Below are 18,605 nucleotides of genomic sequence, written 5' to 3'. Positions count from 1 at the left end.
TTTGCACTTTATAGTGATACTTAAATATTACAAATGCTGTTTCATGTAAACCGTTACATTATCTGGACATAAGTGGTTCCTCTTCAAGTGTCAGTACAAGTACTGGGTGAATCAGCCCTGCCGCCCTGTTGCTGGAGGCTACTGTTGCGGTGCCTCTATATGAGAATGTGTTGCAGTGGATAGCGCTATGACAGTCGAATGTACTTGTGAATGAAAGGGGTATTATTTGCCTCCTATGGTGCTTGGGCGTGAGCCTGGTAAGAATAACAAGATTCCTTTGCTGACGTAACTGTTGCTCCCACTGTAGTCTGACTTACAACCTGGGAATCCCGAGTCTGATGTCTGACTTTCCCTCTCCGTTGTAAGCCAGGCTACATTGGTGGTAGAGAAATTGAACTGTGCTTCGGACAAGAAGCGGCTCCCAGTGGTACCGTAGCAGTCTGGGGCAAGTAGAGAGTGTTATCTCCATGCATGCTGATCGTGAGGCCAGGTGGGTGAAGAACAGGGTCTCCGAGCATCATAGCAAGTGAGATCTGAGAAAAACATGTTATACGATTTGTGTGCAATGAACCAAAGTATGATCACCTGTGAAACCATAATGGTCTTAAGGCCGTGATTTTTTTCTCGTACGTACAAATATTATGACCGTTGTTCATCCGTTTTTTTGGATCCGATCTTCATCATTGTTTGGTCACTGTGTCTGTTCTTACCATCAGCGTTTATCAGTGATTTTCACGTATGAAAAAATAAACTGCAAAGCTTCCCTGAAGCCGTCTGTGTAATGTCCGTGACTTTGACTGACCAGTAGACTGGTATGGGTAATTTTGGTCCATGACTCCGATCAAAAATGGACATACGTCAATGATTTTTTTGCAGACAAACGGACATGTAAATAGCATCATAGATTTTAATTGGTACTTGTTCTCTCCATGAAAATCATAGAGTAGAGCATGTACGTGATTCATGGGTGTGTGAATGAGGCCTAAAGGGAAAGTCTGCAGAGCTCACCTATGTTCTTTGTTAAAAACCAGTGGCGTAACTAAAAACTCGTCAACCTCAATGCAAAATCTCCCACAGGACCCCCAATTATTATAACTATTGGTATTCTCATATGGGCCAAATGGACCTTTTTGGCCCACAAGGCTAAGGGCCTGGGTGCCACTGCAACCCCTACAATCTGTTATGCTTTTGGTTCCAATTAAAGACTAAGCATTGTGCCTCTCCGTGAGAACCACGACACTGGTGTTCAGTGACTGTGATTGTGTGCCTCCATGAAGGGACATGGAGAGCAAACAAAAAATGCAATGCACTGCTGTAAATATACAAAGATATCGGATCGATCATGTAATACCAAAGGAAAATAGGTGGCATATTGTGCCCTGAGCCATTGCCGATTTTCTATGAGTTGTAAGGAAACAAATTAGTTGATTAACAAAAGGAAAAAAACAGATAGTAAGGTTAAACCAAAGAATTACATGGCGCTTAGACAAGCAGCAGAGAACCAGGCAACGCAGGCGACAGGAAAATAGGATAAGGCGTTTATCTTGTTACACTGTATAGGAGGCTCTTTAATCCCTGTAAAGAACCATGACTATGAAGCAATCTAATATGGATACTCTTCTATGAGACTTATTCCTCAGCGGTAAATGAAAATGTAGGTGGAAATAGGAAAAGCAGAGAGGGAGAGATGTAAAAATGACTGGAAGAACCCCAAGATGAATAGCAGATCTGTCAGAATGCAAAGACCGAGCTGAGTGAAGAATGAGAACTCAGCCCCATAGAGTCAGCCTAATGAAATTGTTCTGACGGAGATTAGTGACAGTACATTGAGCATTATAAGGTCATTGGCACTCGAGATGAGAGAGAGCGAGAGACAGACACTGTCTCCTAGATTAGAGAGACTGCCTGCTTCCTCATAGCCACAATTACCCCCTACAGAGATGACAGCAGGCAGGACGAGAGATGGCCTTCCTAGGTAAATCATGGAAGTGTCCACATGTAGACTGAGACCACTGAGGTGCCCAAAGGCAGAAAATGATCAGGTAAAGGGTTGCAATTAGTCAGGTATGCTGGATATTTTCTATAGATTTCTTATGAAAATTTTGTTAATTGCTTATGTAAAATTAATTGAAAATGTCACATTAAAGTGAATCTCTCACTGGATTTCATAACAGAAAACTGCATATATTATTAAATAGATCTGATGACACTGGCGTACTTACTTTGAAAATCCACGCCAGAATGGCTGTTAATCCTTTTGGAAAGATCAAACTCATGAAAGTTTGACTCATGAAATGCTCATTTAAAAATTAGGATTAAACAATAATTTCAATAAGGATTTTCAAAGTAAGCATCCAACCTTCATCAGGTCTAAGACATCTCTGCAATAACATAAGCCTTTTGTATTGTGAAATCTGGTGACAAATCAACCAAGACGAAAAAACAATATGCATAGACAGACACATAAAAAAAGGCGGCATTGCCGAGTCAAAGAATATTTTCATGTTTTGCCATAATTTTATTTCTGACTCAGTATTCATCAATATCGGATATAAAAAACATCTCCATATTAAGTATGTTATGATCTGCAACAAAACTAAGGAAAGATAGGGGAAAGCTGTCCCTACAGTAAGACTAAGCTGAATCCCTACGATGTAGCGGGCTGCCTGTTCCTTGTGAACAGACCCGCCTTCGTCCTCGGCTAGTCTGAACAGAGACTTATAGAATTAAGGGAGGGGTCCCTAAAAGAACTAAGGACTGGGACAAAAATGGGACACCTCCTAAACAGAAGTTGTTGCAGAGCAAAAAGGACAAACTGACAAAAAGTACTAACGGTCCCAGAGGACCAAGAACTGACAGAGATAGGCACCGAAGCACCAGGCTAGAGAGACAGACAAAACAACACTGAAGTCCAGCAAAGCCAGAAGGGCGGAGCTGGAATATATAGGAAGATGGTCACGTGACCGCAAAACACAAGATAGAAAAAACTAACAGGAGGGTTCTAACAAAGTAGGAGTGAATAACAAGTTTTATGCAGTTGTACTCACGATGGACTTAACCCCTCCATTATTCTAGGCAGTAGCTCTATAAACTACCTAAAGGGTATGAGCACATTGTATTTTTGCAAGTGTGAACCTGATAAGTTTTTCAGAAGGAAGACAGTTCAGGATATGCCTGCGTCTTTATTAGCATATTTTCTGTGGTTTTTTTTGCGATCTGTTTGGCTGACGGCTTTTTTTTTTTTTTTTTTTTTTTTAACTTCTATTGAATAAACTAGTGAGCGGCTTCAAAGACGCCAGGAGAATGGGCAGCTCACTTCTTTAACCACCTGGTGTCTTTGGAAACCTGAAGCAGTTAAAATGGTCAAAAGACTGAGCATATGAACAGCAAGTTGTTTTTACATTGCAATACACATTTTAAGTCTTTTAGCACTCCGTTTAGTGCTTTTTCAGGTGAGTTATGGGGCAGACCAGCTGAAAAAAGACATTGTGTGCACATAACGGAAAGGAGTTACCAGACACAGCGCCACTCTTGATCAGCGGTGGTACTTGGTATACAGCTCCTCCCCATTAGTTTACCACTCTGTATAATTTCTGCTCCTTTGTACAGTATTAGCATGGAGGCTTAGTGGTTAGTACTGTTACCTTGCAACTCTGTGGTATGGGGGGGCTGCTAAAAAGCCACTTTACCTTGGTCAGATTATTTAGAAAAAGGGCTAAGGAAAAAAAACAGACCTTGTACCTTGAGTAAAAGTAAATCCTAAAGCTGGCCATATTCATAATAATAATAATAATAATAATAATCTTTATTTTTATGAAGCGCTTTACATACATTATCATAGGGGCTCACAATCTATATTCCCTATCAGTATGTCTTTGGATTAGATAGCTGTTGACCAAACGATCATTCAGCCGACAGCTATCTCCTCGAATTCCCCATACACAGGAACACTCGGCTCGGCAGTGCCTTCATGAGTTCTCAGTGAGAGAGGCACTACCAGACTTCTCCGACAGCAGTTCTCTGCAAATCCAAAGGATTGATTATTGTAATTCTTTCCCTTCCCGGACAGATAAGTAAAGTGGGCCCCTATAGGCATTAGATGGTCGATCCATCCTGCTGAAATCGGCAAGTTCAGACAAATTTGCCTACTATGTGTGGGTCAACTGGATTCCTTTGAAATTTGTCTTAGAGTGCGTTTGTGATGGGGAAATATTATTTGTATAAAATATGTTTAGAACATAGTTTTGTCTCCTAATTTCATAGCCATAGGGTCTGCTGACATAGTAAAGTTAGTATAAAGTATAGTAAAGCCCAACCTTTGTTCCTTAAGGCTCCCATACACATTAGACAAATGTCGACTGAATCAGCTGATATTGACAGGTTCGGCCGACAGTCTAATCTGTATGGGGACGCTGAACGACTGATGGTCAAAAGAGATGTCGATCAGGGACATCCGATTTCAGAATGCCAACGGCATTGTTCTGCAGGAGATAAGCCAAAGGCCAACGTGTCAGTCATCAGCTTTCTCAGAGAACTCATAAACACTCAGCCGAACGAATGCCCCTGTGTTTGGGAGAGTTGGCTGAGATGGATGAAGGCCGAAAGATCGGCCAAAACATTGTTCGGCCGACGGCCATCTAATATGTCTGATGCCACCTGAGATAACAGCACTCTAGGTGGGCAGTGCTGTGAATCAATGACCTTTCAGTATAATGCCACAAACTACTTTCTTACGAAATCACCAGGGACTCTGCTGTTTCTCTATTCTAATGTTTGCAGCCGTTGTTGTGTTAGACACTTTCTATCGCTGGCAGTAACCAAGTTACCAGCAGTTCCCAACAGACAAGGACTCCAACCCCCCTCCAACCTCGCACTTCCTCAGGCAAACATCTCCTGACCTTTGCCAGCTTCTCAGCAACCAGCAAGACGTCAGGATAAAACAGTTCTCCTACTGATCAGCTGGGTGTGTACACACGGGCACTGCTTCCACCTGCCAGGTTATAGAGGTCTCCTATAAAGTAAATTGGCTCACAGGAGTCACTAAAGCCCTTCGCTCCCTATTAAGTCGCTGCCCTGTATGTGTCCAAAAGAGAATGTATTTCAGCCTCGAAGATAAGCTGCTCAGCCATACCATGCCTGTAGAAAATATGTAATGCCTCCTGTTCTTTTTTCAGGGCTTATCATGTCGCAACAGTGAATCGTTATGGATTAATTAGGATTTTTTGACGACAAAAAAAATCTTAAAAAAAAGCTTAAACACAAAAAACAAAAAAATGAAGAAAAAGACTCCTCAATAAAGAAAAAACAAATCTCTACACAGTAATGTCCATTCATTAAAGTTATAACTGGGAGCAGCTTTATCCACCTCTGCTACACTGAACAGTTATATGAACAGTCATTTTCCGGCAGATTCTGCCTGGGATCCGCTAGTAAAAGCACCACAAAAGTGCCAGAAGATAAACATAGTACACAGCAATGTCAAAGCCCTAAAGCAGATAATAGAAGTGACAAGCTCATTCTGTGGTCGGCTTTCGCTAGGAAGCTGCCCTCTCTCTATTCTACAGTTTAGAGTAAAAGCTGGCACCAGCGCAGCCACCACAATAACAACCAGCAAAGCCCCCTCAAGAAAACAACCCCCGGCATTTTCCTAAAGCGGCTTCATCTGGGGAAACTGGGCTGGTCTAAATTACACCATGTGCACATACCCTTAAAGTGAATTTGTCATCAGGTTTATGCTATCCTATCTAAAGGCAGCATAACATAGTGACAAAACAATGGACCACACTCGGATGACGATTTTCAAGGACACACTGCATGTAGAAGATGGAGAAACTTTTGGTTTTATCCACATTCGAGAAAACTGGATCATACTCTGATCACACTCTGATCAAAGTCTAATCAGCATAATCGGACCGATTTTCTCGGATGAGAAAAAAAAGGGTCCTGTGACCGTAACCATAGCGGCAGTGGGATCCAAGCGCTCAGTCTTCCTGCTCATGAGCGGCATCCTAGCCCTGCCCTCAAGATTGTCAGCTTTCTCCTTCCACTGTGTATGGGTAGAAATATGTCAATCAGCGGTGGGTGGTGGAGGGAGTCAGCGTCTCAAACAGGGCAGCATAAACCCGGTGACCAATTTCATTTGAACTGATCTTACTACTCTCATATATACACAAAGGCAGATCATCCACATATAATATTGATGTATGACCAGTGCCACCTACATGTTGGGAAAGTTATAAAAACCAGTCAAGGGAACGATGCCAAAACCTTTCCAAGACACTGAATATCCCTCACATTACACTTACTTTATTCCTAAACGTTTACATCCTCAAAAACACTTCCACACGGTAAGATTATAGCACTGTCCTTTAGGTTTAATACTCTTTTGATACACTTTGTGTTCCAGTCTTAAAGACGCTGTTCAGTCCGCAGTCACTTTATATGACTGCAGTATAGAGATGACCACAACACTACGGTAAAATGGTATTGTAAAATTGTAAAAATCCGCTTCAATGATTCGTAAGAAAACTTGGCACTCAGAGTAAATGAAATGAAATAAATGATTTAATATGCAATCCAACAATAAAGATTCACGAACGTTTCAGTCTACATTAGACCTTCACCTCACTGTGCCTACTGTCCAACTGAAAAGATATCACATTGCATTTTATCCCCTGGGTCAGCTAGGAAGTGCTGAACGTGGTGTCCACCGCTGGTTCACACAGGTCCGCTTGAAACATTTGTGAACCTTTATTGTAGGATTGCATATTACATCATTTATTTTCATCTACTCTGAGTGCCAAATTTTCTTACATATGTTTATATGACTGCAGACTGTTGAACACTGTTGAACACCTTGCACACTGTCATGATTCCCCTGTATTTCCCATGCGGCTGGGAGTCACATATATATACGATTTGTATACAAGAGGTCATGTGCCGATTAGACTCTCCTCTACTTCTCAAAGTTCTAAAGGAGGAAAATGTAAATGACATAGATGTGCTCCTGTCTCAGCTGTCTAGTACAGGGAATACAGGGAAATTGCATTGCACACTGTCACGATTCAGCAGTATGCAGTCACATGGAGTGGTGGGGGATGCTAAGTACGAAGAGACCAATACACTTGATTAGCACAGCCTCATTTAACACATAGGCTACATTTAACACAAGCTGCAGTTCCATGCACAACCAGGTGACTGGGGGCACTGCTGTGCAGGAAAAAGCTAGGAGAGACGTAGCCCTGAATAAATGCTGCGGCCTCTATTTTCTCAGTGTGGCTCCCAGAGATTGGATGCACAAAGATTATAAAATAATGACATATATTAACATTACAAAATTGGAATAACCCTTTAATAATAATAATTAAAAGGGTTTGTCATGGTGCCCCCCTCAGTAATATATAGGTCGGTGTCGGTGGTCACACATGCCCAGTCTGACCACCTGGATCCTGATGTATTTCAGCAGTGGAGTGATTCCTGCTATTGTTCAGGCCAGTTAGTAAGAATCCACTAGAAGCGGCTTCTTCTCACCAGCACTGGACACAAGAGGTGGATGGTCTGAGGGGATGAGCAGATGGGGGTGCTATAAAACTAATTGTCATTGACATTCCCAATGTATTATAATGGCAATACAATCCATGGTTAGTCTTCTAAATAATAAAAAAAGAAAACTAATTTGTTCATAAGTAGTGAAAAGCAATTAAAAATGTTGATTGATTTTTTTTAAATGCGATAATTTATATTGTATAAGGACTTATTTAAAGGGATTTTACATTTTAATTTTTTTTAATGAACATTAGCTTGTGCTAAGGAAAAAATCAGAAAATCAGAGTTAATTACCCTTCGTTTGCCCCACAATGACTCTCTACAGCGGTCTTTGTCAACAGGCTGCAGCGGTCACCATTACAGCGCACATGACCATTGCAGACAATCAACGGGACCAGTGGTGATGCTGATGCAGACAACATTAGCCACTTAGCATAGTGATTGGCTGCATCGGTAACTTGTGCTGTAGCTGTGATGTCACTGCTGCAGCCTGTCAGCGAAGGCTGTAGTGGAAAGGAATTGCTAGACAAGCAGAGGGTAATTAACTCTGATTTTCCTGTTAGTCTTTAGCTCGAGCTAATGAGTATAAAAAATTGAAAGAGGAAGACCCCATTAATATGGCCTGCAGAACAATAGAAAATGCAATGTACATGTCACAAATCTGAAACACAGTAACGGTTCAAATATAAGAGTCAGTTATGTATCTAGGTCAGTACTTGGCCATGTACAACCACAAACAGAACACAAAAAACACACAATAAACGGCACATGCAACACCCGGGTGTATACTGACCTTAAAGCTCCAGTAGTTTGGTTGCTAAAAAGAATAGGAAAAAAGTTAATTATTTTCCAATTTTACAGCTATGTACATCAGAAGATTTATAACAGCACTAGTTTCTGCCATTGATACCAGCACTGAACTGGCAAAATATTTGGACCTTTCGGTATCCTATGTTCAGGGAAATTCTAGCCGACAATGTACATCCTATATGTTATATATTGTTGCGTCTGTACACTCTGCGTAGACCCAGCGCAGGAGATTTATCTGTGTGTGGGATTACATGAAGACACAGAAACATTTGCAAGATTCCAAACCAACAGAAGATCTGTGGTTAGTTCTCCAAGATGTTTGGAACAACCTCTCTGCAAGGTTCCTTCAAAAACTGTGTGTAAGTGTACGGAGTAGAATTGAAGCTTTGAAGCTGTTCTGAAGGTTAAGGACGGTCACACCAAATATTAATTGTATTTAGATTTCTCTTTTGTTCATTCCCTTTGCATTTTGTTAGTTGATAAAAAATGAACTATTAAAAATTCTGATTTTGAAAGCATTCTTACTTTGCAACATTTTTTTTCCCCACACCTGCCTAAAATTTTTGTACAGTAGTGCAGAGCCGGTATGTCACTCTCCACAAGGAGAAACATTCCCCCTTAGACCTCAGTCCAGAACTTCTCATCTAGCCAAATCAGTTCTCATACTTTGCACTGACGAGGGCCAACAGCCCGAAACACCATGTCTGCAAACTGAGATTCTGATTTGGCTTTTATCCTAAGTCATATTTCACGACTCGTTAAAAGGTCGATTGTGACTTGTAGGATTGCGGCTTCCAATAGATGGCGCTATAGAGTTCAAGTCCTCTTTTTCTCTGAAGAGGCAATTTGCATATTAAATTTCCCAGAGGAGCATTGCACGGCGAATAAGCCTCCTTACCTTGACATGCTAGAGCCGGTATGTCACTCTCCACAAGGAGAAATGTTACCCTTACACCTCAGTCCAGAGCCTCTCACCTAGCCAAATCAGTTCTCATACTTTGCACTGATGAGAGCCAACAGCCCGAAACACTGTGTCTGCAAACTGAGATTCTGATTTGCAAGACTCGTTAAAGGGTTGATTGTGACTTGTAGGATTGCTGCTTCCAATAGATGGCGCTATAGAGTTCAAGTCCTCTTTTTCTCTGAAGAGGCAATTTGCATGTACAGTACTGTACATCATGCAGGCATAGTCATTTCAACTTCAGGACACTAAGCTCTTCTACTGTCTATGACAAGGCTGTTTTCTCCAGAATGCCATTGGGATACATAATGGACATCCTTTAAAGGTAATAAACAGAGTTTGCACCTTAGATAATCCCAAGCAGAAATGATCTGAACAAAGAGCAAGGAAGTGCCCGGGAACTAAAAAGAGTTTCCAGCCACCCAAATATACATAACTGAGTATTTAAAACTATCTCCATATTCTAACTCAATTATGCCAGATGTCCCAGTAGTTAGGTATCCAATCACAGACTTCCTATGTCGGTATAAAACTACAGTTGGCATCTTCTAATGTCAATATGTAAACCTGTCTCCTTCCCTATCACATCCTATGTATAGACAGATAAGGGGGCTGGCTAAGCAACTGAATAGAGCAATCAGCCAGCCTCCTTAAAGGGAATCTGTCAGCATGTTTTTGCTATGTAATCTGAGGACATAATAATGTAGCAGCTGAGACCCAGACTTCAGGCAAGTGTCACTTAGGCTGTGTGCTGTTGTTTCCATACAATGAAGATTTTATCACCAGGAGATTATCACTGCTTGAACCACAGTGCACTTGAGCCCTGATCCAACCATGCCCGATTCTTTGATTAACAGCTTTCTATCAACATACAATACACATACAGAGCCTGGGGGGCGGGGACAGCTTTCTCAGCTCTGCTACATGCTACATCTAAAAACTTGATTCTGTCACAACTGCTGCACTTAGTAAACTAAGTGATACATCACTGGAATCAGGGTCTCTTTTCCTACATTATGCTGATCTCAGATGAGGGAGCAAAAACCTGGTGACAGATTCCCTTTAACACACAGCACAAATGACATGACAACAAAGGAAACGCTCTCCAGTTTTGAGCAAAGGACTTGAGGTTGAGCTGTCGAATCCAGAACTACAGCGGATATCTGATGATGGGGAAACCTGGCATAACTGAATATGCCTTACTTTATATTGCACAAATACGGATTTTTGGGGGGCTGGAAAACCATATAAAATACCTTTGGCTTCCACACGACTCCTATAAAGTCATATTAATTTTTTGCATGACAAATCCACACTGGACGGGTATCACAAAGTAAAGATGACCCTAAATATACAGGAAACATCAGCTGGAAGTCTAGATTACAATCTAAATCAGCAATGCCTCCAAGTCCAAAATGAAAATATTCCTTTGGATGTTGCCGAACATTTTTTCGTAACTAAACATGGAAACAGGCATTTGATGTTGTCTGTGACCATCTAGAGTCATTGAAAGAAAAATGATTATGTCTATGACCACGGGAAGAGAAGAAGGTTAGTAGACAAAAGTGGACATTTACAGATCACTAAGTGGTCGTGATCTGGTGCCGAGCTCGATACTTCAAATGTTCTGCAGGATATTGGGAGGAGGAGGTTAATTGAGCATAAAGAGATGAACAGAATTTTGGCCTAGACCAAACCCCAAAGTCTTCATGTTGTGTCCACTGACCAACGCACAAAAATGCATTTTCTTCCAAACTATGATCTGCTCTCCTTTATCATAGCGCAGTTATTATTTGGTAGCACTACGTAATTGCCTATTATGTGCTTTAGTTCATTTGTGCATCTAGGTGCAGTTGGTATTGTCTGAAATAATTACACGAGATGCAGTTTACAGAATATATTATCCGCCTATTCATCCAGCCCCAACTGCACCTGGAAGCAGCAGGAATACACCCAGGATACAGAACACCAGGTTAGCTAAATTGGCGTGAAATTAAATGGTGCTTAGGATGTGAGGATGATACATGCCGCTTCGTAATACTGAACCCAAGTGATACTCCAGGGTGTACCCGTCAAATCAGGCAAACCTTTAACATCAAATGATTACCCATAAAAGTGTGTGTGCTTTAGAGTGGGCTAAAACATACAATACATCCTCCAATCTCACCCTCTTTGCTCCCCTGGAAAATAAATGGCCTGAACTTCCAAGAAAAAGGAAGAACTTACCGATGATGGGTTATCTAGGCACACAGGCACTGCATTCTCCTGTGTCTCTCTATACATCAGAGCATCAGGGCTGCATGAAGTCCCTGCAAGCAGGATAGATGAGGAGCCTTGAAGCAACTAGAGAGAAAAGGGAAACGGTACAAAAGTCAGAAAGTGCAGTGTATTCATCTAGTTTTCTGGTATTCTTTATTTCAATACATTTTGTAGGACTTAACCTTCCAGCCAAACTGAGTCATAATCCCAATATGGCAAATCCACGTCCTCACACATTGGAGATCAAGTTTATCAGATGTCCGCACTATCATTGTCCTACAAGCCAACGTCCAGTATGTAACACAGTCATAGTAAAATTCATGCAATCTAAAGTATTCCCAAAATATTACGTTATTCATAGGATATAAGATCACTTACTGATCACTGGAAGTCTCCTAGTCAATGAATGGAGACGATTGAGCATGCAAGCCCCCACTCCAATCAAGATGGGGGTCTGCAAATCTCTGCTGCCCAATTCCAGTGGCTCAGTCTTGGGAGATTGGGATAGCTGTGGGTGCAAGCAGTCCGACCGCCAGAAATTAGTACAGCAATCCCCTATCCTGCTGCTAAGGGATAACTTAATATTTTGGGAATAACCCTATAAAATTGGAAAGTCTCTCTACAAAACCAATGCATAGAATATGCAAAACTATAGAAAACAAATAAGATGCTAAAATAAACCTCAATCCTACAGAAAAAGATTTTTGTCATCCATGCAGCAACATTTCACCTTCAGTTTATTGTCACATTTCATGGACTTATCCTTAACAAGAGACATTTTCAGCGAGCCATTACAATTTGATGAGACAGTATAGCATCTGCTCTATACAGTCATACAGTTGTTACAAGTATATATTAAAATCAACATTTTAATCATAAAAAAGGCAATTTGGGGAACTGAAATGTAAAAAATTATGAAAATAACGAAAGCTTGCTTCTCCTTCACGTTTGCCCCTAACGTATCAAAAAGACAGGAAATCAAGTCGCATGAAAACTGTATAAAAGAGCTTGTACGCCCGGGTATACGGGTTTGGATGACCATTATTATAATGATACCAATGACTAGAATAGGAGTTAGACACTGTGTGCACTTAGCCTCATACAGCATATTAAATGGTCACTATTATTTCAACAAACTTTGCACAAATCCTTAGTACAACTGAATACAAAAATGTTGCATTTAGAAGAAATATGTTTTTTCTCCATTTATGAGCTACCACTTTTAACCCGTAACCTCCCACCCACAGGTCTGAGATCATCATTCACTCTTAAAAACAGGTAAAAAAAACTACAACTGCCTACTGAAATTTATGGAGACAGCAGGATGGAAGAGGGAGGAGTAGAGTGAGAGAGACACAGTGATGTGCTGCTGTTTTCTAGTAAGTGTTTTATCTCACCCCAGTGCTTGATTCGCAGATACACTGCTCATTACTGTTGAAAATGTCCTCCATGCTGCCACTTCTAAACAAGTGCTACTTAGAGGTAGTAAAGAAGGAATGCATCATGTCTGGGTGTACTGCGCATGGGAGACATCATAGCAGCTCATTTATGCCTACTAGCTCGGAAACAAATGAAAATTAAAATAGAGCCAGTATAAGTTAAAGTTGGCGTAGGATCAAAGACATACAATGGCCAGAAATAGTGTAATATCTCATCATGTACACACATAACTAGTAAATATAAAAAGTCACCTTAATCAAAGATACTTTTAAACGGCTATTAAATACATAGTAACAAAAGACAAATACAGTGACAATTCATGTATCATGGAATTGCTCCATTAAACCTAATAGCTAAAATTGCCTAAGATTCATGATGATTTTGTGATACCATATAAAAAGAAAGCTGGTATAGAGAATACCTATTCCACACTGGATGGGGTGTGATAAGACTGCGTACAGCCCAGTATAATGAGGGCTAAGGATATAAATGTTCTAAATAATTCAAGAGCAGTGTTTGATATCGCCAGACTGTGTAATATAGCCACCTAACAAGGCACTGCGGAGTGTATAACACCTCACTATGGCGGCACAGAAGGCGTCTCACACATATGCTCAATCAATGCTGATTAATTGCGGATAGTAGGAAGTGATGGAATGATTGCTCCTAGACATGAGCTGACTGCACAGTGGCATTACACCGTCTTCTGCACTGGAAAAGCAGCCATGTATATCAGCAAAATGTATCCTCTGTGGTATGTGGTCATCTGGACCTAAAGGCACTGTTTGCACCCACTCTCCGCTGTGTCTATCTCACGGAGATCCAGAATGCTGTAATATGACCACCCCTTTCCAATCAGAATACGCTGCTTTTAGCTGACTGCATGTTATGTATTAGTGTTTGGACTCACTCGGAAGATTTTTGTATCTTTTGTTTTGCTTACCAGGGATGAGGATTTGGAGTCCATTTTGGGTTCAGTAGTTCAATGCAGGATGTGCTGTAAATGTCTTCATAAGAATTTGTGAAAGCTATGAAATGTCCTATAAATGTCTGTTCTGTTCCTGATCTAAGGATCTAGGCTTTTTGTTGAGATGAATCTGTGCTGCACTTTATGTACATGCTCAGTAGTGAGGCAGTGAGATGAATCTGTGCTGCGCTTTATGTACATGCTCAGTAGTGAGGCAGTGAGATGAATCTGTGCTGCACTTTATGTACACGCTCAGTAGTGAGGCAGTGAGATGAATCTGTGCTGCACTTTATGTACATGCTCAGTAGTGAGGCAGTGAGATGAATCTGTGCTGCACTTTATGTACATGCTCAGTAGTGAGGCAGTGAGATGAATCTGTGCTGCACTTTATGTACATGCTCAGTAGTGAGGCAGTGAGATGAATCTGTGCTGCACTTTATGTACATGCTCAGTAGTGAGGCAGTGAGATGAATCTGTGCTGCACTTTATGTACACGCTCAGTAGTGAGACAGTGTGATGAATCTGTGCTGCACTTTATGTACATGCTCAGTAGTGAGACAGTGTGATGAATCTGTGCTGCACTTTATGTACATGCTCAGTAGTGAGGCAGTGAGATGAATCTGTGCTGCACTTTATGTACATGCTCAGTAGTGAGGCAGTGAGATGAATCTGTGCTGCACTTTATGTACATGCTCAGTAGTGAGGCAGTGAGATGAATCTGTGCTGCACTTTATGTACACGCTCAGTAGTGAGGCAGTGAGATGAATCTGTGCTGCACTTTATGTACATGCTCAGTAGTGAGGCTGTGAGATGAATCTGTGCTGCACTTTATGTACATGCTCAGTAGTGAGGCAGTGAGATGAATCTGTGCTGCACTTTATGTACATGCTCAGTAGTGAGGCAGTGAGATGAATCTGTGCTGCACTTTATGTATATGATCAGTAGTGAGGCAGTGAGATGAATCTGTGCTGCACTTTATGTACACGCTCAGTAGTGAGATGAATCTGTGCTACACTTTATGTACATGCTCAGTAGTGAGGCAGTGAGATGAATCTGTGCTGCACTTTATGTACACGCTCAGTAGTGAGGCAGTGAGATGAATCTGTGCTGCACTTTATGTACATGCTCAGTAGTGAGGCAGTGAGATGAATCTGTGCTGCACTTTATGTACATGCTCAGTAGTGAGGCAGTGAGATGAATCTGTGCTGCACTTTATGTACATGCTCAGTAGTGAGGCAGTGAGATGAATCTGTGCTACACTTTATGTACACGCTCAGTAGTGAGGCAGTGAGATGAATCTGTGCTGCACTTTATGTACATGCTCAGTAGTGAGGCAGTGAGATGAATCTGTGCTGCGCTTTATGTACACGCTCAGTAGTGAGTCAGTGAGATGAATCTGTGCTGCACTTTATGTACATGCTCAGTAGTGAGGCAGTGAGATGAATCTGTGCTGCACTTTATGTACATGCTCAGTAGTGAGGCAGTGAGATGAATCTGTGCTGCACTTTATGTACATGCTCATTAGTGAGGCAGTGAGATGAATCTGTGCTGCACTTTATGTACATGCTCAGTAGTGAGATGAATCTGTGCTGCACTTTATGTACATGCTCAGTAGTGAGGCAGTGAGATGAATCTGTGCTGCACTTTATGTACATGCTCAGTAGTGAGGCAGTGAGATGAATCTGTGCTGCACTTTATGTACATGTTCAGTAGTGAGGAAGTGAGATGAATCTGTGCTGCACTTTATGTACATGCTCAGTAGTGAGGCAGTGAGATGAATCTGTGCTGCACTTTATGTACACGCTCAGTAGTGAGGCAGTGAGATGAATCTGTGCTGCACTCTATGTATATGCTCAGTAGTGAGGCAGTGAGATGAATCTGTGCTGCACTTTATGTACACGCTCAGTAGTGAGATGAATCTGTGCTACACTTTATGTACATGCTCAGTAGTGAGGCAGTGAGATGAATCTGTGCTGCACTTTATGTACACGCTCAGTAGTGAGGCAGTGAGATGAATCTGTGCTGCACTTTATGTACATGATCAGCAGTGAGGCAGTGAGATGAATCTGTGCTGCACTTTATGTACATGCTCAGTAGTGAGGCAGTGAGATGAATCTGTGCTGCACTTTATGTACATGCTCAGTAGTGAGGCAGTGAGATGAATCTGTGCTGCACTTTATGTACACGCTCAATAGTGAGGCAGTGAGATGAATCTGTGCTGCACTTTATGTACATGCTCAGTAGTGAGGCAGTGAGATGAATCTGTGCTGCACTTTATGTACATGCTCAGTAGTGAGATGAATCTGTGCTGCACTTTATGTACATGCTCAGTAGTGAGGCAGTGAGATGAATCTGTGCTGCACTTTATGTACATGCTCAGTAGTGAGGCAGTGAGATGAATCTGTGCTGCACTTTATGTACATGCTCAGTAGTGAGGCAGTGAGATGAATCTGTGCTGCACTTTATGTACATGTTCAGTAGTGAGGCAGTGAGATGAATCTGTGCTGCACTTTATGTACATGCTCAGTAGTGAGGCAGTGAGATGAATCTGTGCTGCACTTTATGTACACGCTCAGTAGTGAGGCAGTGAGATGAATCTGTGCTGCACTTTATGTATATGCTCAGTAGTGAGGCAGTGAGATGAATCTGTGCTGCACTTTATGTACACGCTCAGTAGTGAGATGAATCTGTGCTACACTTTATGTACATGCTCAGTAGTGAGGCAGTGAGATGAATCTGTGCTGCACTTTATGTACACGCTCAGTAGTGAGGCAGTGAGATGAATCTGTGCTGCACTTTATGTACATGCTCAGTAGTGAGGCAGTGAGATGAATCTGTGCTGCACTTTATGTACATGCTCAGTAGTGAGATGAATCTGTGCTGCACTTTATGTACATGCTCAGTAGTGAGGCAGTGAGATGAATCTGTGCTGCACTTTATGTACATGCTCAGTAGTGAGGCAGTGAGATGAATCTGTGCTGCACTTTATGTACATGCTCAGTAGTGAGGCAGTGAGATGAATCTGTGCTGCACTTTATGTACATGTTCAGTAGTGAGGCAGTGAGATGAATCTGTGCTGCACTTTATGTACATGCTCAGTAGTGAGGCAGTGAGATGAATCTGTGCTGCACTTTATGTACACGCTCAGTAGTGAGGCAGTGAGATGAATCTGTGCTGCACTTTATGTATATGCTCAGTAGTGAGGCAGTGAGATGAATCTGTGCTGCACTTTATGTACACGCTCAGTAGTGAGATGAATCTGTGCTACACTTTATGTACATGCTCAGTAGTGAGGCAGTGAGATGAATCTGTGCTGCACTTTATGTACACGCTCAGTAGTGAGGCAGTGAGATGAATCTGTGCTGCACTTTATGTACATGCTCAGTAGTGAGGCAGTGAGATGAATCTGTGCTGCACTTTATGTACATGCTCAGTAGTGAGGCAGTGAGATGAATCTGTGCTGCACTTTATGTACATGCTCAGTAGTGAGGCAGTGAGATGAATCTGTGCTGCACTTTATGTACATGCTCAGTAGTGAGGCAGTGAGATGAATCTGTGCTGCACTTTATGTACATGCTCAGTAGTGAGATGAATCTGTGCTGCACTTTATGTACATGCTCAGTAGTGAGGCAGTGAGAAGAATCTGTGCTGCACTTTATGTACACGCTCAATAGTGAGGCAGTGAGATGAATCTGTGCTGCACTTTATGTACATGCTCAGTAGTGAGTCAGTGAGATGAATCTGTGCTGCTCTTTATGTACATGTTCAGTAGTGAGGCAGTGAGATGAATCTGTGCTGCACTTTATGTACACGCTGAGTAGTGAGGCAGTGAGATGAATCTGTGCTGCACTTTATGTACACGCTCAGTAGTGAGGCAGTGAGATGAATCTGTGCTGCACTTTATGTACATGCTCAGTAGTGAGGCTGTGAGATGAATCTGTGCTGCACTTTATGTACATGCTCAGTAGTCAGGCAGTGAGATGAATCTGTGCTGCACTTTATGCACATGATCAGTAGTGAGGCAGTGAGATGAATCTGTGCTGCACTTTATGTACACGCTCAGTAGTGAGATGATTCTGTGCTGCACTTTATCTAAATGCTCAGTAGTCAGGCAGTGAGATGAATCTGTGCTGCACTTTATGTACATGCTCAGTAGTGAGGCAGTGAGATGAATCTGTGCTGCACTTTATGTACACGCTCAGTAGTGAGGCAGTGAGATGAATCTGTGCTGCACTTTATGTACACGCTCAGTAGTGAGGCAGTGAGATGAATCTGTGCTGCACTTTATGTACATGCTCAGTAGTGAGGCAGTGAGATGAATCTGTGCTGCACTTTATGTACATGCTCAGTAGTGAGGCTGTATGATGAATCTGTACTGCACTTTATGCACATGATCAGTAGTGAGGCAGTGAGATGAATCTGTGCTGCACTTTATGTACATGCTCAGTAGTGAGGCAGTGAGATGAATCTGTACTGCACTTTATGCACACGCTCAGTAGTGAGGCAGTGAGATGAATCTGTGCTGCACTTTATGTACACGCTCAGTAGTGAGGCAGTGAGATGAATCTGTGCTGCACTTTATGTACATGCTCAGTAGTGAGGCAGTGAGATGAATCTGTGCTG

The 18,605-nt window shown here is 41.8% G+C and overlaps 1 protein-coding gene across 18 annotated transcripts in view; it reads right to left on the bottom strand.

Moving 5' to 3' along the window:
• The window catches only part of SRCIN1 (SRC kinase signaling inhibitor 1), a 588,125-nt gene that overhangs the window by 190,806 nt on the left and 378,714 nt on the right, over nucleotides 1-18,605 (bottom strand). For 15 of the 18 annotated variants that reach the window (XM_073683440.1, XM_073683446.1, XM_073683447.1 and 12 more), the window contains 2 exons: nucleotides 11,543-11,659; nucleotides 8,339-8,362 (listed from right to left, as the gene is read on the bottom strand). In XM_073683440.1, coding sequence (XP_073539541.1) covers nucleotides 8,339-8,362; nucleotides 11,543-11,659 — 141 coding nt within the window. Of the gene's footprint in view, nucleotides 1-8,338; nucleotides 8,364-11,542; nucleotides 11,660-18,605 lie in introns of all 18 variants that reach the window. The other 3 variants (XM_073683441.1, XM_073683454.1, XM_073683455.1) reach the window with 1 other exon arrangement.

Source organism: Phyllobates terribilis, unplaced genomic scaffold (assembly GCF_046119375.1).
Source record: "Phyllobates terribilis strain yellow unplaced genomic scaffold, ASM4611937v1 Scaffold_5__5_contigs__length_657084704, whole genome shotgun sequence".
Lineage (NCBI taxonomy): Eukaryota > Metazoa > Chordata > Amphibia > Anura > Dendrobatidae > Phyllobates > Phyllobates terribilis.
The sequence above is the reverse complement of the archived record's forward strand: the minus strand, read 5'-3'. Positions and strand labels throughout refer to the sequence as shown.